Genomic DNA, 22,697 nt, shown 5'->3' with positions numbered 1-22,697 from the left:
GAGTCTGTAACCTGAAGGGTATGTAAGCCGAGGAACCACTGTACTAATAATTGTAAATAGCTTTATGAAGATGAAATTAAGTGTTATCATTGTAGTTAATACAATGAATTTTTTGTATAATATCAATATCACCATAGTAGTCCACTAATGGGCGGGCCCCATTACTTTCATCATAGCAGCCTACACAACACAAAACACTGTTGCTGTATGTAGGTTTTATTTTATTTGTTTTTTTATTTTATATTTTGGAAATGTACATCCAGGTTTTTTCTCCTTTTTGGGGGACCCCCAAGAGAGCGGGGCCCTAAGCTATAGCTTGTGTAACTTATACACAAATCCAGCACTGGCCCATCCACTTACTACACCCTTGCTTGTGAGGTGTTGAGGGGGTCGTTATTTTGTCTTGTGACACTCTTTCCCTCTTGTTCTTGTACCTCCGTATGCTCAGATTAATTGCAGTGGTACCTCAGGTTAAGAACTTAATTCATTCTGGAGGTCCGTTCTTAACATGAAACTGTTCTTAACCTGAGGTACCACTTTAGCTAATGGGGCCTCCCGCTGCTGCCGCCACACGATTTCTGTTCTCGTCCTGAAGCGAAGTTCTTAACCCGAGGTACTATGTCTTGGTTAGCGGAGTCTGTAACCTGAAGCGTATGTAACCTGAAGCGTATGTAACCCGAGGTTAAGTTACTTAATTCGTTCTGGAGGTCCATTCTTAACCTCAAACTATTATTAACCTGAGGTACCACTTTAGCTAATGGGGCCTCCCGCTGCCACCGCGCGATTTCTGTTCTCATCCTGAAGCAAAGTTCTTAACCCAAGGTACTATTTTTGGGTTAGCAGAGTCTGTAACCTGAAGCGTTTGTAACCTGAAGCTTCTGTACCCAAGGTACCACTGTATTTTGCCCGGATTCAGGGCAGCAGGAGGCCAAAGCAATGGACCCAACTCCCGTGTTGTTCACGCTTGGCCTGTCTTGATAGGTTGCCTGGTTGTCTCCTCACCACGTTACGTGTACCTAATGGAGACTACCCAGGGATTTCAATACAACCCAAGCTTAGCCGTCCGTCTCCACCCCACGTCCTTGATGGCTTCCTCACTCTCAGAAATGATGCGAAGCGCAGATGTCACTCCTCTGTGGGCGTCTTAGGTACAACTCAAGATTCCCAGACCGTTTGCACCCAAGGATGGAATTAGAAACTTCCTCCTATTGTCCGGACTCCACATCCCACGGCCCCTAATTGACGCAGGTTGCACCGGTCAGTTGTTTCTAGTAAAGGTTTGGGGTTTCCAGAGTGCGATTGTTCCCTCAGCGAAAAACCGTGGCCAGTAGCCAAAGGTGGTTCTTTCTGAAGCCCCACGAAAGTGTGCAGTGATATTTTCTTTTTGACTGCTCATTATTTCACACTCTGCTTTGTCAGTTCAGCTCTGAAAACAGTTCCGGCCATTAATGTAACTAAAATAATAATAGTATTGTTTTATTTTATAAGTTATCGTCTTTTAAAAATTTAAACATACTCTTTGAATGCCCTTTCCATGATAAAGGCTCTATTTTGATTTTTTTAGTACTCATAGTTACTTCCTCAATACTTCCTACAGATACTCATGTTGAAAGTGAAAAGATATTGTGGCCTTATTCTTTGAATAAAGTCTTTTATTTAGAGAGATAGAGGAGGCCTATGGATTCTAGCATTTGACTCTGGGGGAGGATTTTCATGTTCAGCCCTTCTTAAATCACCCAGATTCCTCCAGAGTCTTGACTTAATGATTGCATATATATATCAAAAGGGTTTAAGGTAGTCTTCACCAGCCTAGTCCTCTGCAGATGTTTCGGATTCTGTGCTGGTTGGGGCTGAAGGGAGTTGAAATCCACACATCTGGAGGGCAAGACATTGGCTAAGGCTGGTTTAAAGTGTGCAGCAGCAATGCAAAATGCACTTGGGTTGAACGGTGCACACTTATAATAGGCCTATGCACACCCATGGCAGAATTTGAGAGCCATCTTATAGAATGTCACGGAACCTGGCCCAGTCTCCAAAATATTGGACTAGCCAGGTAGGCAACCTTCCGTATTTTTGGCTCCATAAGACACACTTTTTCCCTCCTAAAAAGTAAGGGGAAATGTGTGCATCTTATGAAGCGAATGCAGGCGGGAGACTGTGCTCAGCGCTCCCTTTAAAGAGTCGCGTGGAGCGTGTGTGCGGCTCTTGGGGGCTTTTCCCCGAGGAGGGAGAAGGGCAGCCCGTCAGTCCCTTCTCCCTCCTCGGGCAAAACCCCCAAGAGCCGCACACACGCTCCAAGCGGCTCGTGAAAGGGAGCGCTGAGCAGAGCCTGGGATGCATACAGGCTCTGCTCAGCGCTCCCTTTAAAGAATATTTCTTTTCTTGCATCCCCCCTCTAAAAACTAGGTGCGCCTTATGGTCAGGTGCATCTTATGGAGCAAAAAATACGGTAAGGCCCATAGGCCACAAGCATCCCACGGGAGTCTTTAACTGGTCCATGAGCCGCCCCCAAACCAAGCCACCCTCTCAGTGAGTCCCCACACGCTTTGCTAAACCAGCACAGCGCAGCGTGGGGACTCCCTTCCGCGGTGCTGGAAATTGCGTCTGCGCATGCTCAGATGCCAAAAATCACGTCTGCGCAGGTGCAGGAAATTGTGGTTATGTGCGCTCACGCATGAGCGCGATCTGGCCCACGGAGATATCTCTGCTGGAGTGAACCGGCCCAAGCGAGGTAAACCTTGCTGACCCCTGGACTAGACCCATTTTTATTATGTGTTTTTGATGTGCCCTCGAAGGTTTGGGGGGAACTTCAGTCGATCTAACTTTGCTGCCTTCATTTTTATCCCCCCACCTTAGAGTACGTGGAGATTTTGACGTGATCACAAACCGGCTGATTGGTGCACATGGGTACTGTACACAGGTAAATATGGCAAAGGCCTCAGAGATGAGGCCAAAATATATACAGTCATACCTCGGGCTGCAGTAGCTTCGGGATGAATATTTTTGGTTTGCGCTCCGCGGCGACCCGGAAGTAACGGAGTGCGTTACTTCCGGGTTTCGCCACTTGCGCAAGCGCAGGCGCTCAAAATGACCTTACGCGCATGCGCGGAAGTGTGTGAAATGCGACCCGTGCACACGTGCAGACGTGCACTCACATGTTATGTTTACTTCAGGATGTGAACGGGGCTCCAGAACGGATCCCATTCGTATCCAGAGATACCACTGTATGTCGGGGGGTGAATTTTGTGAGTGGTTGTCATGGTTTGGTTGGACGCAGAGGAATGGTGGGAGGAACCAGCTGGGGCGACCCCAAAGGGAAAAAGCTCAGAGCCTGGGGGGTTGGTGGTGGGACGACGATGAGAGATCTGAGGGAGTAAATTAGGAGGAGGTGTCAGAAACTGAAGAGGTAACAGGGTTTAGTGAGCAGGGAGAATCTGTGGCAGAGAGAAGTCCACAATCCGAGGCAGAAGCTGAGGAGACCAAGAGGCAAGGATGAGTCAGGCTGCTGAAAAAGCAAGGGGGTCTCCTCCTCCTTCTGCAACAAGCTCCCTTGCAGGACCAGGAGAGGCATGAAAAGGGCAGAGGAAAGGTTGGTTGCACACGGGCACAGTCTCCGATTCCGTGGAGAGAAGGGGACTTCAACAGCTGTGGGGAGGTGGGGATTTTCAGTCCCGGCAACGGGTCCCTGAGGATGAGCTGCTGTGCTCATTAGGCCTGACACTCAGCCCAGTCTCTGAAAATCCTGTTTTTGCTAATAAAGAACTAACTCCAACTTTGAACGGGGTGATTTACTGCCAGCTGGTTATTTGGCAGTGGGTGCCATGGGCAGCCTTCCCCCCAGAGTTCCATCTCTCTGCCCTCTCCCAGATCAGCCCCTCCCCCTGCAGACAGAGAGAACCTTTTCCAAGGGATCTGGAGGAAAGTTGGGTCCAGCAGAATTAGTCCTAGAACAGGGGTCGGCAACCTAAGGCCCATGGGTCACAAGTGGCCCATGGGGGTCATTTAACCGGCCCATGGACCCCCGCTGTCTGCTCGGGGACCCCCGTCACCCACTCGGTTGGCTCCCGTGCGCCGTGCTAAACTGGTACGGAGCAGAGTGGAGACCACCTTGCTCTTGCAGCCAATGGGAAGTGTGCACGCCTCCTCCTCGCCGGAAGGAGCACCGAAAATAGCGTTTGCACGTGCATGTGCACACACACATGCACTCCAGCTCACCGCGGTGTCTGCGGGACCGTGAACCGGCCCAAGCCACAAAAACTTTGCCAACCCCTGTTCTAGGACTAGTTCAGCTGAACCCAACTTTCCTCTAGATCCCTTGGAAAAGTTTCTCTTTGTCTGCAGGGGGAGGGGCTGATCTGGGAGAGGCCAGAGAGATGGAACTCTGGGGGGAGGGCTGCTCATGGCACCCACTGCCAAATAACCAGCTGGCAGTAAATCACACCGTTCAAAGTTGGAGTTAGTTCTTTATTAGCAAAAACAGGATTTTCAGAGACTTGGCTGAGTGTCAGGCCTTAATGAGCACAGCAGCTCATCCTCAGGGATCAGTTGCTGGGACTGAAAATCTCCACCTCCCCACAGCTGTCGAAGTCCCCTACTCTCCAAGGCTTTCCTGAAGAAATTGGAGACTCTGCCCATGTGCAACCAACCTATCCCCTGCCCTTTTCATGCCTCTTCTGGTCCTGCAAGGGAGCTTGTTGCAGAAGGAGGTTGAGACCCCCTTGCTTCTTCCTAGAACATGAGCACCAGCTCTTCCTACCAGACCAGTGTTCCAAGAGCCCCTTTTTCTTCTGCGGTTACCAGGAACTAGTCAACCTTCTCCTGACTGGCCAAGCCGTGTCCAACGTTTTCAACGACGTGATGGAGCTGGACTCTGGGAACGGCAACATCACCCTCCTGAAAGGCGTCTCTGGCCGCAGCGACATCGGCGTCCTGTCCCTCTTTGAGCACTACAACATCTGTCAGGTATGCACCAAATTCCAAGGGCCTCAAAACACTGATGAAACTGGCCTTTTCCCTGTCCAGAAAGGCTGTCTTTGATTTACTTGTATCTAGTTCAGGAGGAGAACCCTCTTTGAGCCACAGGGTACACTGTTTTCCATCCTGACATCTGTGCAAAATTGGGGTGTGTCCGTGTTCCTTTACTTCTCTGTTGTTCTTACTCCTCCCGCATTCCAGGATGATAAGGTGAATTTCTGTAATCAGCCCCATGGGAATATAGCAGCATATGGAGCTGCCTTCTACTGAATCATCTCATTATCCTTCTAGCTTTCTTCAAAAACGTTTGCAGAGGTGGCTAGAGCCTGACCAGCTCTGTAAAGAGTCTTGAAGGAAGCAGCCCCCTCCCTGCCTGGTGGGATTTTGTGGGTGGGTGGAGAGAGATGTATTCTACAACATGTCCATGGCGCTTACTTCACCGAACCTTTATTAGGCATTACAAATAACGACAATCCTAAAAACATCCATATATAATTTTTTTTAAAAATATATACAAATAAACATCCATGTAAATAATAATAATAATAAAATAATAATAATCCTTGTAAGTATTTTCATTGGAGTTTCTTCCCCCTAAATAGTGCCATTCACCACTCTTGAGAAACTATTGATAAAAGCTTAGCCATCCTTTCAGTTAAAGGTAAAGGTAAAGGGACCCCTGACCATTAGGTCCAGTCGTGACCAACTCTGGGGTTGCGGTGCTCATCTCACTTTATTGGCCAAGGGAGCTGGCATACAGCTTCCGGGTCATGTGGCCAGCATGACTAAGCCGCTTCTGGCCAACCAGAGCAGCACACGGAAACGCCGTTTACCTTCCCGCCGGAGCGGTACCTATTTATCTACTTGCACTTTGACGTTGTCAGAGGCTCAGGAGCAGAAGAGCAGGGGAGAGAGCAGATAGAGAGCGGAGGAGAGGAATCAGAGGGGAGCGTAGGGGAATATGACAGTGGACCGAGAGATTCCATGAGCTTCTCCAGCGAATCAGAAGATTCCCAGGAGAGGGCGCCTATGGTAAGGGCGAGGCGAATCCCAGAGGGGACGATCCATAAACAAGGAACCAGAGGGGAGTCCCAAAGGAGTAGCGGAGGAGTAGGGCCAGTTTCCCCACCAGAGCACAGTGGGGGGGAAGAGTCACGTGAGTCAGGACCATCTTCTCCTCCATCGGGGAGTGGGGAGAAGGAGGGAAGGCCAGGTCCAGCTAGCCTCCCCGAAAGGGGGAGCAGTGACACAAGTGTAACGGTCAGAAGGAAAGTGGGAGGCTGCGCGCGCGCGCCAAGTTCAAATGTGGAGGAGCGCGGGACAGCAGAAAACCCGGATTGGGAGCCAGGTCCTAAAGCCCGAAAGAGGGGGGGGGAGGAGTCGGGAGAATCAGCGTCAGAAGAATCTCGGAGGGCAGAGACTCCGACTAGCAGAAGGACCCAGAGAAAGAAGGAACAGAGGAAAAGGTGGAGTAAAGCTAGAATCTTAAGCTGGTGTCAGGGGGGCGGAGATTCAGATGGGACTTCTACGGTCTGACGGATAGATGTAGCGTTGCGCGCTGCACGTCTGGAAATGAGACTGAACTTCAATAAAGACTTTTAAACTTGAGCAAGAAGCAGCGTTGGTCTTGTGTGAGCTGGGACCTTGGGCAGCGCTGACAGACGTGTTTTCGCACTGCTAGGTTGGCAGGAATAGGGACCGAGCAACGGGAGCTCACCCCGTCGTGGGGATTCAAACCGCCGACCTTCTGATCAGCAAGCCCTAGGCTCTGTAGTTTAACCCACAGCGCCACCCACGTCCCTATCCTTGCAGTTACTTCCGGGTTAATGTCAGACAGATAGAATCTGGTATTTTCATTGTGCCGTGATGTTAGACTACCCAAAAAGAGGGGATAGCATGTGTTTGTGTAGCTGGTTGTACGATGGACAGTAGAAAAGGATACGCAAAATTAAGGAAAGTTAAATGGTGTTGGATTGAAATTGAGTGGTTTCTAGCTGTAATGATAAAAAGGAATATAGGTGGGGGGAAAAGGTTTGAAAAATAAGGCAATATTATAAGCTGTAATGCTGTAAGTGAAGGATTTGCTGAACAAATAACTTTAATTGGGATACGAGGAGGAGAAGTATGAGGAGGTCTGAGAAATTTGTTATTGAAAAGTATGATTTATGAACTACATCTTTTTTTAATGTTTTTGTTTGTTCTGTTTTTTTTTGTTTGTTTAAAAAATTGGAAAATTTAATAAATATTCTTTTAAAAAAAATAGAAAAGGATACGTTCTACTGTGTCTGGGGCATTCAAAGAACATCTGCAATTTCTATTGTTTCTGGGGATTTTTGGATATCTGCCCCTTGACAAAAGCTGGGGGAGAAACGTTCAGTCGGGCTAACATAAAGGCCCTGCGTTGGACTGGAATGTCCATGATGCAATAATGGTGAACCAATGGCAGATTCATACTGGGCCATCCACAGATCATTTCCCTGTATTAGTTGTTCTCCAAAGCTTCCCCCATGTTATGTTGTCGCTGCCTGGAAAACGCAAACGTGGGTCCAAAAAGTGAAAACCAAAATGTTTGTGGTCTGGGAAGTTCCAGGATTCCATCAGGAAGTGACGGGAAACACACCAATTGGAAAAAGAGTACAGTCAACAACCATTTTGTGCAGTAGTTCTGTTCTGACGGGAGGCAGGCAGGATTGGGCCGAGCGACACGCCAACCCGGTCCAAACCTTCCATAGACTGGTGCAAAGGTGGCCTAGATTTCTCTTGTCTCCCTGTCTGGTATGGTTGTTGCTTCCCATGCCTGCTTTTTGGGGGGTTGCCTTTAGCTCCTGTGATTTCTGTTGTGTTTTACTTTGGTCGGTTTCAGCCTGTGCTGGATTCTTGAGGTTTATTGTCACTTTTTATTTTATCTTGCTTAGAGCGCTGTCTAATTGGTCACATTTCTCACCGACGTGCGTGATGCCCAGAGAGCTTGTTCACGAGGCATCTGAGAAGCCTAAGTAATACAAGCCATAAATAAGTAAATATCCCACATTTCGCCCTGTACTCTAAAGGGATTCTAGCATTTGATTAACATACGGCGTCTGGGGGAAATTGGGCTCCTGGAGAGCGACTTAATCAATTGCAGAAATCCCTGCAAAAGGGCATGCCCATTTTTTGCCTTAAGTGAAACTCCTGATGCAAAGAGGCTGGATACACACACACACACACACACACACACACACACACACACACACATATATTGAGAACATGTGCCCCACCACTGTGTGTTGGAATGATTAAGTCTCCAGGCGCACAAGGGAAGCAGCAAAAGTCAAATGAAATTCTAGTAGGTTTAATTCTTCCTCGGCTCGGTTCTAGAGCGGGCTGGGGGAGAGCGGGCGTGCTGTCTCCTCTCAACCGCCGGTGTGTAAACAAGAGAGAGGATCGTAATACTCCTTTAAGCAAGTTGGCATGACCAGAAACCAAGCTGAACCCAAACCTCTGCAACCACACACACACACTTAATTCTTCTGCCCGAAATGTCAGCAAATGGGCTCAGTCAGCACTGAATTAACTCGCGGTAACTGAAAACAGGAATGGAAGAGCAGTAGGGAGAGAGACACGTGTTCAAGGATAAATGCAGGGCTGGGGAACCTATGGGTTTCCAAGCACGGTTGGGCTATTTGTCAACAGGGGAAAGGCTGTAGCTCAGTGATAGAGCATCTGTCATCCTTGCATGCAGAAGGTCGCAGGTTCAATCCCCGGCATGACTGTCAAGCAGCTCTTACTATCAGAAAGTTCTTCTTGAGGTTTTGTTGGAATCTCCTGTCTTGTAACTTGAATCCATTGGTTCGGGTCCTAGCCTCCGGAGCAGGAGAAATCAAGCTTGCTCCATCTTCCATAGGACAGCCCTTGAGATATTTGAAGATGGCTCGCATATCTCCTCTCAGCCCCCTCTTTTCCAAGCTAATCATGCCAAACTCCCTCAACCATTCCTCATAAGGCTTGGTTTCTAGACCCTTTATCATCTTGGTTGCCCTCCTCTGTCAATATCCTTAAATTGCTGTGCCCAGAACTGGACACAGTATTCCAGGTATGGTTTGACCAAGGCAGAATAGAGCGGTGCTATGACTTCCCTTAGGGACACGGGGTGCTCTGGTGTAAACTACTGAGCCTTGGGCTTGCCGATCGGGAGGTCGGCGGTTCGAATCCCTGCAATGGGGTGATCTCCCATTGTTCGGTCCCTGCTCCTGCCAACCTAGCAGTTCGAAAGCACGTCAAAAAGTGCAAGTAGATAAATAGGTACCGCTCCAGCAGGAAGGTAAACGGCATTTCCCTGCGCTGCTCTGGTTTCACCAGAAGTGGCTTAGTCATGCTGGCCACATGACCCGGAAAAACTGTCTGTGGAAGCAGACAAATGCCAGCTCCCTCGGCCAGTAAAGCAAGATGAGCGCTGCAACCCAAGTCGTTCACAACTGGACTTAACTGTCAGGGGTCCTTTACCTTTTTTATGACTTCCCTTGATCGGGACATTCTATTTCTGTTGGTGCAGCCGAGAGTAGCATTAGCTATTTTTTGCTGCTGCATCACACAGTTGATTGACCTCCCTGTCAAGATCTGAGCTTGTTATATTTATTCTGAACCTCTCGATTCTTTCCATCCTCTCTCCTCTCTTCATTGCCTTTCATGTTCTCCATTCCTATTCAAATCTGCAAGTGATCATAGAGCAGCCTGGTCCTCATGTTTATTTTCAGACATGGCCTGTCCAAATGAGAATGCATTCTATTAATGACAAATCCTTCAGCCTCCTGGAGGAAGCTCAGGTCCAGTTTGCAAGTTTTCCATGGACCTCTACTTGGCCGCTGTGAGAACAGGCCTGATCTAACAGGACTCTGCTCAAGTGTGTGTGTGTGTGTTTATGGATTAATAGAATTCCAGGGCTGGCGATGCCCTACAAGTTGTTGTTGTTGTTGTTTAGTCGTTTAGTCATGTTCGACTCTTCATGACCCCATGGACCAGAGCACGCCAGGCACTCCTGTCTTCCACTGCCTCCCGCAGTTTGGTCAAACTCATGCTGGTAGCTTCGAGAACACCGTCCAACCACTTCGTCCTCTGTTGTCCCCTTCTCCTTGTGCCCTCCATCTTTCCCAACATCAGGGTCTTTTCCAGGGAGTCTTCTCTTCTCATGAGGTGGCCAAAATAGTGGAGCCTCAGCTTCAGGATCTGTCCTTCCAGTGAGCACTCAGGGCTGATTTCCTTCAGAATGGATAGGTTTGATCTTCTTGCAGTCCATGGGACTCTCAAGAGTCTCCTCCAGCACCATAATTCAAAAGCATCAATTCTTCGGCGATCAGCCTTCTTTATGGTCCAGCTCTCACTTCCATACATCACTACTGGGAAAACCATAGCTTTAACTATACAGACCTTTGTTGGCAAGGTGATATCTCTGCTTTTTAAGATGCTGTCGAGTAGCCCTACAAGTAATTTCATTTAATGCCAATGGTGGATGATATCGGAGACTGGCAAGACACTGGTGGGTGTTCAGCAAGGAAGCGGTGCTGGAGTCTGACTCGGGAGAGGGGCCCAGTGATTTGTGAGGACCTGTACCAGCCAGGAGGCAAGACCTGGATGTTGGGGGGAAGCTTCAGAGCTGGAGGGTGGAGCACAGGATGGGTTGGAGGAAGAGGCAGGTCAGGCAGGTGAAGGGCCAGGTGCATCTCCACTCTCTCCTGCACCACCCTCTCCCAGAACCAGGAGCGGATTGAAGAGGGATGAGCAGAGGCAGCTTCCATACAGTCGTAGTCCTTGTGTGCATGCAGCCCCATTGGGCGAAGGTACATAAACTGGGGGGGGGGGTGTCCTCTATTGCTGCAACTGCTCCATAGTGCACAGACCTGGGAATAACTGACTAGCTGTTAGATTGGTGTGTATAGGTCTCCAGAGCTGTAGAAGCGACTGTGCTATTTTTGACAATAAAGAGACAGCTTTCTGCCATGTGCATTCCTTTGGCATGGAAGCACCCTTGACAGATTATGCTCTTTAAATTAGTACGGTAATGGCGCAACTAGCCCAGCATCCTGTTTTTACAGTGGCTAACCAGATGAAGGGATGCGGGTGGTGCTGTGGGTTAAACCACAGAGCCTAGGACTTGCCAATCAGAAGGTCAGCAGTTCGAATCCCTGTGATGGGGTGAGTTCCCGTTGCTCAGGTCCCTGCTCCTGCCAACCTAGCAGTTTGAAAGCACATCAAAGTGCAAGTAGATAAATAGGTACCGCTCTGGCGGGAAGGTAAACGGCGTTTCCGTGCGCTGCTCTGGTTCGCCAGTAGCGGCTTAGTCATGCTGGCCACATGAGCCGGAAGCTGTATGCCAGCTCCCTCGGCCAATAAAGCGAGATGAGCGCTGCAACCCCAGAGTCGGTCACGACTGGACCTAATGGTCAGGGGTCCCTTTACCTTTACCTTTAACCAGATGGCCCTGGGAAGCCCACACACACAGGACACAGGACTTGAGCTTAACAGGCCTCTCCCCATCCACGATTCCCAGCAGATTCGCAGTTCCCAGTGCCTCCAGCAGCAGAAGTAGAACTTAGTCGTCATGGCAAGTAGACATTATACTCCATGAATCCATCTTTATGAATTTATCCAGTGCTCTTCTAAGGCCAACCAAATTGTAGTCCATCATTACATCTTGAGATAGTGAGTTCCGTCCTTTATGCGTTGTGTGCTTTTGTCTGTTCTGAATCTTCATAGGAGGTCTCTTGAGTATTGGTATTATAAGAGGGGGAGAAAAACAGGTTCATCGACTGCAATATTGCCAACGCTGGCTGGTACGGTCTCTCAAGAATGTCGGGCATCTCTTTCCCAGACTTGGAGATGCCAGGGATTGATGCTAGGAGATTTCGCATGAAAACTTTGTGTTCTACAAGTGAGCTGTGGTCCTTGCCCAAAGCGGAGCCACTGGGGGGTGGTAGACACAAATAGAGCAACTGGTCCCATAGACAAGATGCACCACGTGTTTCGTTTCAAAGAGAATAGGGAGCAAGTACCGTATTTTTCGCTCCATAAGGCGCACCGGACCATAGGCCACACCTAGTTTTTAGAGGGGGAAATCAAGAAAAAAAATCTTATTCCCCCCCCAGCCCCAAAGAGCAGCGTACAGGCTGCACGCAACCTCTCCCTACCGGAGGGGTTGCACATGGCCATGGCACAAGCCAAGACAGCGAGTGGGATGGATCCTGCTCGCTGTCTTGGCTTCCTCTTTAGCTGCGCGCAGCCTCTCCAGCCGGGAGAGGCTGTGCGGGGCTAAAGAAGCCATAGCTGCCTGCAGCCTCTCCCTGCCGGAGGGGCTGCGTGCGGCTATCCCTGAAGCCTGGAGAGCGAGAGGGGTCGGTGCGCACCGACGCCTCTCGCTCTCCAGGCTTCAGCGAAAGCAACGTGAAGCCTCCGGAGTGCGGAGGGAGCGTTCACTCTGCACTTCGGAGGCTTCGCATTGCTATTGCTGAAGCCAAGGAGCCTGCATTCACTCCATAGGATGCACACACATTTCCCCTTAATTTTTGGAGGGGAAAAAGTGCGTCCTATAGAGCAAAAAATATGGTACTTGATTTTAGCCTTGTTGGGAATCTGATAAATGGACTGTGATGGGAACATCTTTCAATAAACTGTGCTGGGAACCCTTGTTCAAGCCAAGGAGTGGTGCTGGAAACATTATTTATAGAGCTGAGTTGGACATTTGATGTCAAGAAACTGACCTGGAGCTTTTGATTGACTGTAAATGGAGCCGAGGCTGTTGAATTAATGAACTCGGCAAGGATTGAGTTTGGGAGTTTGAATTGATGGGAATCTGTTATTGGGAGACTGGTTTACCACACGTTCGAATGACGGGCAGTAAAGGTGTAATTTTGTTTTGGGGGTGAGCAAGTCGTATGGAATTGTCATGGCCGGAAAGAAGTGGTAAAAGGGAGAGATGTTTGCAGGTGATAGATTTTGCGGACTACATCCAATCAGAATGTGGTTTCAACAGCAGAGAAGAAAATGCATTTTGATTGATTGGATGGTGACGATTTAGCTTCTTGGAAACTCTTATCAGAGTTAAAGATGTAAAAGAAATTATAAGACAAGTCTGAGCAGTATGTTAAAATATGGCTTCAGGCCCAGTTGGCTTTTCCTGTGAATATTATCTTGTCATCCAAAGTAACATTGGGTATGAATGACTGCTTGGGGGGGGGGGCGGGATTCAGCTCCTGAGAGAACCATTATATTAAAACAAGAGAGGGTATCTCTTGTAGATTGGACTATTCAGACCAATATCTCTGTATTATAAAATGTTGGGTCACCATGTTGTCTGTCACCTAAACATATTATTAAGGGGGAAGGTGGCTTTGTATAGAACAGTTCCCCCCCCCCCAAAGTGTGGTACTCCTCCCTGCTGAGGTATATAAAAGGGTTTCAAAGGGTATGTGGCCTAATTTTTAATTTTAATTTATCATAGAAAAAATATTATTCTTAAAACCAAATTATCTTCACCTGAGAAGGCGAAGGCTAAACTCCCGGAAGTCGTACATGATTATCGCAAGTTTGGGAAACCCTGGTATAGAAGATTATCTGGTAAAGTAATGTGACAATCACAGTGTAAGAGATAATGATAGATCAAGACTAGTGCTTAGATATTGATACACAAAAGGCATTTGCTCAAGTAGAATGGACTTTTTTTGAAGAGAGTTATTGTTATGTTGGGAATGGGAGAAAAATGATTGTGTATAGATTTCCTTGTCGTATGATAAAAGGCCAGCATTTGGCTATGCGTTAACAACTACCGTATTTTTCCGTGTATAAGACTAGGGTTTTTTCCCTAAAAAATAATGTCAAAAATTAGGGGGCATCTTATACACGAGGACACCTCCCCCCATTTTCATAAATCTGAGTGCCTAAAAAAAGGGGGCGTCTTATACATGGGGGCATCTTATAGACGGAAAAATACGGTAACTTCCAATCAAACTATACTTTAAAAAGGAACAATGCACTGTTACCCTTTTCCCCAATTTGTAATCGACCACGGTGGAAATTATATGACTGCATTATCTTGATAGTTCATGACACTGTGGAATTTGTAATAATCATTTTTGTATTTTGAAAATATAAATAAGAAACAAAGTGCTTAGCTTAGTTGACTCAGGGCCCTGCTTTGCTGAGCTCACCCAAGGGAACTCGGTAATAAAGTTTTGTGCTGATCTGTGCCAGTCAGGCCAAATCTGGAGTACAATTTGGGGTGACACAGTTTAGGATGGACATTGACAAACTAGGGCTTCATCCACAAGAAGGCAACCATGATGGAGAAAGCTCTGGAAGCCATTTCCTGTGAAGACCAGTTGAAAAAACTAGATATGTTCAGCCTGGGAAGTGGGAAGGTTAACAGTCGGTGTGGCACGTGTATTCCAGTATCTGTCAAGGTAGAATATGGAGAAGACATGTTCTCTGTTGCCCCAGAGGGCTAGAGCTAGTGGGATGGAAATGGCAAGAAAGCGTATTTCACCTGAACATTAGGAGAGACCTAACAGCTGTTCAGCCGTGAAACAGGTTGCCTTGGAATTTAACAGGTTGTCCTTCACGGGTGGCGCTGTGGGTTAAACCACAGAGCCTCGGACTTGCCAATCAGAAGGTCGGCGGTTCGAATCCCTGCGACAGGGTGAGCTCCTGTTGCTCGGTCCTGCTCCTGCCAATCTAGCAGTTTGAAAGCATGTCAAAGTGTAAGTAGATAAATGGCGTTTCCATGTGCTGCTCTGGTTCGCCAGAAGCGGCTTAGTCATGCTGGCCACATGACCCAGAAGCTGTACGCCGTCTCCCTTGGCCAATAAAGTGTGATGAGTGCCGTAACCCCAGTCGGCCATGACTGGATCTAATGGTCAGGGGTCCCTTTACCTTTACCTTCGCCAGTGGCATTTCAGCAGAGGCTGCATAGCCGGTGTGGAAGCTGAGAGCCTGCCCTTTCATCCTGCACCACACACTTTGACCTTTGGCTCCATCCAACACCTGTATGTGGCCGTCAGGAGGGAAGGAGGCCATCAAACTTGAAAGTGTTCCATGGCCTTGTTTGACTGCGTTTTGTGCTGTCCCTGCAAGGGACAGGGACAGCTCCTGTGGTGTTCGTCTGGATGCCATTTTGCATCCTCCACAACACCCCGGACCTGGCATCCTTCCAGGGCATTGTGGTTCATGTGTACAGGGGTGGGGATGTCATAAAGAACGATGGAGTTCTTTTATCCCACTAGGGAGGTGGGATAAAAGAAAAGGAAAAGAGAACCATCAAAGAAAAAGGTTTCCGAAAAAACCCAGGTCGCTTCTGTTTCTTGTACCAAAGGCATTCTGAGATAATCAGTGTGAAATGCTTTGCAGATGCAGGGAAAAGGTCTGTGTTGATGTCAAATACTTGCAACTCCCTCCCATCTTGCTTCAGGCATGCATTTCGTCTTTTCAGCACCTATCAAAACCTATCCTTTTTCAACAGGCCTTTCAAACAGAGGTGGTGTTGTTGTTTTTTTAACCCAGCCTGTAATCTGTATTGAAATTGTTCTTATATATGAAATCATGTTATGTGTGTTTTTGATGCTAAATTGCTTTGAGATGTTTCATAGGATATGATTCATAAACGAAATAAATTATTGCTTTTATTATTAGCTCCCTTCTCTGCTCTATTCAATGTAACCTCCTTGGCAATTTGTTGGGACACCTTGTTTGCTGTAGTGCCTTCCTTTTATCTTGCAAAACATGGCAATAGCCTGATTCCCCACTATTTGCATAGCTGTCAACCTTCTCTTTTTTTGCTGGAAATTCCCTTATTTCAGCGCTGTTTCCCGCTGCTTCCTGCTGCTATCCCAGATTGTTAGATATCCCGTAGACTGGGACAGGTGAGCCTGCTGATCCCTTATTTTCAAACCTGAAAGTTGACAGCTATGTATTTGCATTTTGGGATGTTGCAAGCATTGAAGGCAGAGAAGCAGTCTGGGCTTCATTCCCATCACCCCTGAAGGACAAATTCTGCCTCTCAGCTGTGACCAAGGGGCAAAATGCCTTTGGGTGTTAAGAACTTTTGTGCTCAAAGTGACCAGGGTCACCTTGTTGAGAGGAATTGATTCACCATCCCGGAAGCATGGAATGAAGTCAAACAGGCATGAACTCCTCCTGGGGAGCTGGCAATTGCTATGCCTTTGAAGAGGCCCCATTGTAAAAGAGGTTGACATTTCCCACAAAAAAATGAAAACGACTCCTCAGACTTAAAGCAAGAGTTCCATTGGTCAGAAGGGCAGTGAGGTATGCAGTTATTCTGATCATATTGGACCCACCATTTTCCCCACAACAGTGGATTGCTGGGAATGTCTTGGAACCAATCAAAAGAGGTGAAAGGTTTTTTTTCTGCGCTCTGATCTGATACCTCGTTCATCTCTGCACAACTATAGCTTTTTCAAAGCTGGCTATCCACAGTTTAACTTTGATAGGCTATGGATAGGCACCAGCCACAAGATGTGACATGCATCTATATCTGTAGCTTTGCAAAGCAACCTGATCTGTTTCAGAGCTGCTCTGTGTTTTCCCAATTGGACTCATTATTTGGATATAACTTTCCATCCCATTTTTACAAAAGTGAATGAAATTTGCAGGCATAGGAGAGGGGCCAGCCAGACTCTGGGCAAATGCATCCAGAGGTCTTTGAGGAGGTGAGGCAGATAGAGTCGTCTTCTTCTTCTTCTTCTTCTTCTTCTTCTTCTTCTTCTTCTTCTTCTTCTTCTTTGTTCTTGTTAAACTGTGGAGAGTCAGAGATTTTTACAATGTTCTGCAAACCACCCAAAAATCTACCGGTAGCTCCAGCCTTGCTTTCTGTCCCTGCTATGCAAGTTACAGGCATTCTGTGTTGGTCATGGAGGGGTTTTTTGTCGTTCGTTTTTAAAGAGCAAATAGATGTGGAAAAGGTTCCTTGAAGCTAGAAAGTTTGAAAATCTTTTAATTGAGCGGCATTTGCGGTTTCGCTCTGGAGAAATGTTTCAATGTGTTTCTCATTTCACATCAAACAGCATTCTTGAGAATTTGTTTCTTCTGGAGTGGGAAAGAGCTGAACGGCTTGTTTGCTTTCCAAAACGCTTCCATATGCATGCATTCGAAAGGAAATCCTTGCGATATTATCTTTCCCCCATTTGAAATTTACCTTTTGCTCTCTCTCTCTCTCTCTCTCTCTCTCTCTCTCTCTCTCTCTTTGTTTAATTCTGACGGCGTATTTATAACTGCGGGCCTCTGTCCGCAAATCAAAAATTTGGCCAAGAAACAAACAAACAAACCATTGTCTGGAACAATGGCTTTAAAAATAGTCATTATCAAAGTAATGAGGTGGAGAATGGTTTATTTCCCCCAATGAGGGGGTGGAAATAGGGTTATCTAATTGTTCAGTCGAAAAGAAAGCAGGTCAGGTGGCCCTATAGTGACACAGGGTTTGGAAAGCGGTTGTTCCATTCAGAACTGGCATCAAGGTCCGCAGCACTGGGCATTTGATGGTGACCCATTAAGGGGCTCACAGACAAGAGCCCCTCTGAATCTGCTCCTACCACTCACTTCTTCTTCTTCTTTTAAAATATTTTTTATTATTCCCAACACTGTTATAACCTGCATGTTCACCACTTTTTCTTTTCTTTTTAAAAAAATTATTTATTTGGTTTTTCAACTTAAAATTTGGCAGAGATATTTCAAGCATAAATCATAAAAACAAAATTCCAAGGAATCTCCTGGAGTTTGTGGGTCCTATTGTTAATCAATTCCTCCTGCATCTATTGTATTGAACTTTATTACGGCCATTGGCCCATCACACAACAGTTTCCCATACCACCATAATGTACTTAAAGCTCCAAATTTAAAACCACCAAAACTTACAAAAAACAGACAAGAACCAAAGCAAAACAAAAACAACAGACCAACATCATACATTACAATAAATTTGTAACATAAACATCGCCCTCTACTCATAAATTAGTAGAAGACATCAATGGTGATATCACCTAATTACATCCTAAAACATAGATCATAGTTTAGAGGGATTATCCGAGCCGCACAGGAGTCCGTTTCTCTTCTTTAGGGATAGAACGCTGATCAAGAATCTGGCAACCATGAGTGATCTTAGGGGGTCATCATCATTTAATAGATATCTCAGTTTGGCTTCATTCGTATCATCGGCAATTCCCTTTAGATATTGAGCAAGAAACTTCCTCCTGCATCTTTTATGATAACCCAAGCCCTTTACCTCTTCCATTATGTTTAGAATTAACCTTAAACTACAAGTGATATTCCTATCCTACTTTTAACTGTTTACAATGGTCTTTAAGATAAGTTCTTTTAAAAATTCCCCATTCCTTGTTAAAATTTTGGTCTTCCTTATTTCTGACTCTTCCGGTCATTTTAGCCATTTCAGCATAATCCAGCCACTTGATCTGTCATTCTTCTCTGGTAGGGAGTTTATCTTGTTACCATCTCTGGGCCAATAACATTCGTGCAGCCGTGACCACATACATAAATAGTCTTTTCTGTTCCTTTGGGATTTCGGCACTTAGAATTCCTAAAAGGAAGGCTTCAGGCTTTTAAACAAAGGTTATTTTAAACATTTTTTTCAACTCATTACATATCATTTCCCAAAATCTTTTTACCACCTTACAATTCCACCACATATGATCAAATGTTCACACACCTTTCCCTTTGGGTCAGACAGGTGGTGGTGTTCAGCTGCTAGGAATCGCAAGAGCTTAGGATGGGAGAACACAATGATGGATTAGATAGGTCTTTGGCCAGATTCAGCAGGGCTCTTCTGTTGTTGTTCACAACACGGGTCCTTCTCACTCAAGGAGCTGCCAACTGGCCTTTCCAACAACGCCTAGGCTTTCAAATGTCACATCAGCAGTATGGAATTAAGCTGCTACATTTCCAAGCTCAATTGAAAGTGTTGGTTCTAACCTTTAAAGCCCTAAACGGCCTCGGTCCTGTATACCTGAAGGAGCGTCTCCACCCCCATCGTTCAGCCTGGACACTGAGATCCAGCTCCAAGGGCCTTCTGGCGGTTCCCTCATTGCAAGAAGTGAGGTTACAGGGAACCAGACAGAGGGCCTTCTCGGTGGTGGCGCCGGCCCTGTGGAACGCCCTCCCATCAGATGTCAAGGAAATAAACAACTATCTGACTTTTAGAAGACATCTAAAGGCAGCCCTGTTTAGGGGAGTTTTTAACGTGTGATGTTTTTTGTGGTTTTTTTTTTTATTAGATTTATAAACTGCCCTTCATCATAAGATCTCAGGGCACTTCACGGAATAAAATACAGGATAAAAACCAGTAAATAAGTAAAACAAAACAGCAAAACAATTACCCCCTCCTTCCCACAGACACATTTAAAAAGCTGTAGAGTATCAATCAGCCAAAAGTCTGGTTGAAGAGGAACGTTCTCACCTGGCGAAATAATTTGCTGGAAGCCACCCAGAGTGGCTGGGGCAATGCAGTCAGATGAGTGGCATAAATAAATTATTATGGTTGTGATTTTTGCTAGGAAACAGAAATGACATTTGAAGGGACTTTCCTCACACTACTTAAAATGCTTATGGTCTTCCACTGAGAAAATAAGATCGAAAGAGCCTTTGGGCATTATCCAGTTGTGAAAATATAACCTTGTCCTAAATGTGTACACTTTTTTTCCTCTCCTTTGCTCAGGTTGGCTGTTACCTGAAGACCCCCAAGTTCCCAATCTGGGTTGTGTGCAGCGAAAGCCATTTCAGCGTGCTCTTCTGCTTGCGGAAGGATCTGCTCACGGACTGGAAAACCGAGAGGCGGTTTGACCTCTATTACTACGACGGCTTAGCCAATCAGCAAGACGAGATCCGTCTAACCGTCGGTAGGGAGACAAACAAAAGATTGAAACTGGGGTGGGCGTGTGATTTTTAATCGTGCATTTCATGAAGAGACTTAGGGTGCCTTCAGACGTCTCATCCCTGATTTTCCACACCATGTTTTGGAAGGCAAGGACAAGTTCTGTGAGCTCCATTCCTCCCCTTCTCTTCTCTCTTGGCATGCCCAGCTGAATAAGTTTTATCAAACCACAGTTTGCTTTTACATTTGAGCCAGCAAACTATGGTTTAAGACAACTTTTCAAAGCATGATTTGATCCTGGTCTTCATTTCTGGTTTGAAGGACTCGCTCCCTTACATCATCCCAGTTCGCACAAAAAGCAGGTGAAATTGTGGAATGAGCCTCACCTGCTTAATTCTTGCACACCAACCTGCTGCTACAAGCACAGCAGCTGGGGCTATTGGAAAAACAGTTGGCAACCCCTAGCTTAAAGTCTTCCCAGATTGCATTGCTCAGTCTCACTGTCTTGAAATTTGCAAAATCCTATTTCTGGATAACCATTCAAAACAGATGCAATTTCACTGTGGCATCCATCAACTCTCCTTGTTTACCATCCCAGACTCCTTAAACTTTGGGTCCCTGCATGTGGTTGACTACAACTCCCATCATCCCCAGCCCAGTGGTCATGGATGATGGGAATTGTAGTCCGTAGCTTGAGAAAAGCTGCTTCCTGTTGACTTCCTGCAGCTGTGGTTCATGTACTAAGTTTCACTTTAGACGCCTTCATAACTCTGGCTTTTTTTACATTTTTCACCCCAGCCTGCTGCCATGGTACCTGCAAGGCTCAAACTTTTCCAGCCCTTTCCTTGTTCTTCGGCGTATTGTCACGTTGCAGTTTGAACGGAGGAAAACTCTTTGCTTTCATTCCAAATGCACCCACACGTCTAACCATCCTGGCAACCCCGGCTGCCAATAGCTCCAGCGCTGTGGGCTGCTATTCATAGAGGAACAGCAAGGAAGCGAGGCAGTGGGTGTTATGAAACAGAGAGCTGTCGTTCAGCTCACGGGAAAACGAAGCCGCAGGGGAGTGGAATTTGGTGCTGAGCTCTGAAATTCTCCCCCCACCTCCCTTCTGGTTTCCAAAAGCATTTGACCCCCCCCCCCAGGGCTGCGCCCTGCCTGCCTCTTTCTCCCTTTATCATATTGCCAGAAGTGGCCCGAATTTAGGGCCCAAATAGATGGTGCTTCAGTTTTGTGGCTGGCAGAACTGTCTGGCTTTTATTTTAAAAAGTCCCAGTTCCCTGCCTGGCCGGAGGGTGCGATACTTTTCCGTACTGCAAGCACACAGGGAGGGGATGCTTAACCCTTCCCTTCCACCCATGAACCTGATAAAAACCCCCACGAACCCTTTGCACAACATTTAGCATGGGGAATCTTTAAGTTGTATTTTAATCAATTGTTTTTATACCTGGTGTTAACCACCCTGAGCCCGGTCTTGGCTGGGGAGGGTGGGGTATAAATAAAAATTATTATTATTATTATTATTATTATTATTATTATTATTATTATTATTATTATTAACATTTGCATATGTCCCCAAAATGTTGGGCTACAGCACTTTCAGGAAAACTGACCAAGGAAGTTAAAGCTCCACCTGGAAAAAGAGAGAAGGGTTTTATAGAGACAGAATGCTTTTGCCTGGCTGGGATAAGTCTTTGAATTCCGAAACTGCCTCTTGCTTGCCTGGGTGATGGAGAGAGGTTTATGTCTAGAAACCTCTGCCTTGCTAGCTCAGTCAGTAGAGCATAAGACTCTGAATCATAGGGTTATGGGTTCAAGTCCCATGTTGGGCGAAAGATGCCTGCATTTCAGGGGTCGCAGTTGCTGCTCTGCTCGCTTTTGCCTCTGGTTACGCTCAACAAAGGCGCCCCAAAAATGTTGCCCCCAAGGCCCGTGTCCTGCGGAGGGCTGGTGAATCCCACCCCTGCTTTTTCTACACCCAGTTCCTCTGTCAAAGGGACAATCACATTTCTCCAGCCCGAAGACAGGAAGGGGGAAATTTCGTTTAGAATACAGCAACAGGGCCAGATTCAGACATGCTGGAACCAAGTATTTTTTCAAAAAAACAACAATCAGAGTTCTTTTTGTTGGGGATAATTCAGATGGAAATTCCCAGGTGTCAAAAAAAGGTTATTTATGTATGCCACTACTGCGCCCCGTGTTTTGTTAGCCCCAAAATGGAAAATGAGCAAGGTCCCAACTAAAGAAGAATGGCTACTTAAGCTGATGGAATATGCACAGCTTGCGGACCTAACATACAGAATAAGAAAACAAGAAGAACATAACGTTTAAAAAAGATTGGAAAATGTTTATTGAATATATGGGGGGCGGAATTGTGTACACTTGAAAACATTGGCAGCATTAGATAAATTCAACAGTGTAAAAAAGTTTTGATGGATGGAATAATGGAATACTGAATGGTTTTGTTTATGTAAAATATGCAGGGATTTATGATCTGCAAAATGAACCATGGAAAGAGAAGAAGGGAAGTCACTGACATTTTAAGGTTGTTTAAATGAATATTCCGAATTGTAAAACAGAAAATTAATAAAAATTATGCCTCCCAAAAAAGACATGCTGGAACCCTAAGCTGAGTCAAGTTTAAGAGGCCCCATAGCACCACCAGGAAAATGTGCATTATTCTAATGGAAATAGAAACAAGAAAGCGATAAATTTGCCCATGTCCTTGTGCATGGGCAAGGATGCAACTAAAAAAATCAGCAGCCTAAGTAAAACATAGATGAGACTGAAGGATGATTTGGGTCAGCCTTTCCTCAGGTTAAGACTGGGTGTGGTCTTGACCAAAACACTGGGCCTAAAGAAA

At 46.3% G+C, this 22,697-nt stretch overlaps 1 protein-coding gene and 1 non-coding gene across 4 annotated transcripts in view; both read left to right on the top strand.

Moving 5' to 3' along the window:
• Positions 1-22,697, top strand: part of MINDY4 (MINDY lysine 48 deubiquitinase 4) — an 86,542-nt gene that overhangs the window by 58,211 nt on the left and 5,634 nt on the right. For 2 of the 3 annotated variants that reach the window (XM_053359747.1, XM_053359748.1), the window contains 2 exons: positions 2,857-2,920; positions 4,801-4,962. In XM_053359747.1, coding sequence (XP_053215722.1) covers positions 2,857-2,920; positions 4,801-4,962 — 226 coding nt within the window. Of the gene's footprint in view, positions 1-2,856; positions 2,921-4,800; positions 4,963-19,678; positions 19,860-22,697 lie in introns of all 3 variants that reach the window. The other variant, XM_053359749.1, reaches the window with a different exon arrangement.
• TRNAQ-CUG (transfer RNA glutamine (anticodon CUG)) lies at positions 21,594-21,666 on the top strand. The gene has a single exon. It is a non-coding gene; the product is annotated as a tRNA-Gln (tRNA).

Source organism: Podarcis raffonei, chromosome 12, assembly GCF_027172205.1.
Source record: "Podarcis raffonei isolate rPodRaf1 chromosome 12, rPodRaf1.pri, whole genome shotgun sequence".
In the NCBI taxonomy this organism is placed as follows: Eukaryota; Metazoa; Chordata; class Lepidosauria; order Squamata; family Lacertidae; genus Podarcis; species Podarcis raffonei.
This window is presented reverse-complemented; position numbering and strand designations above follow the sequence as displayed.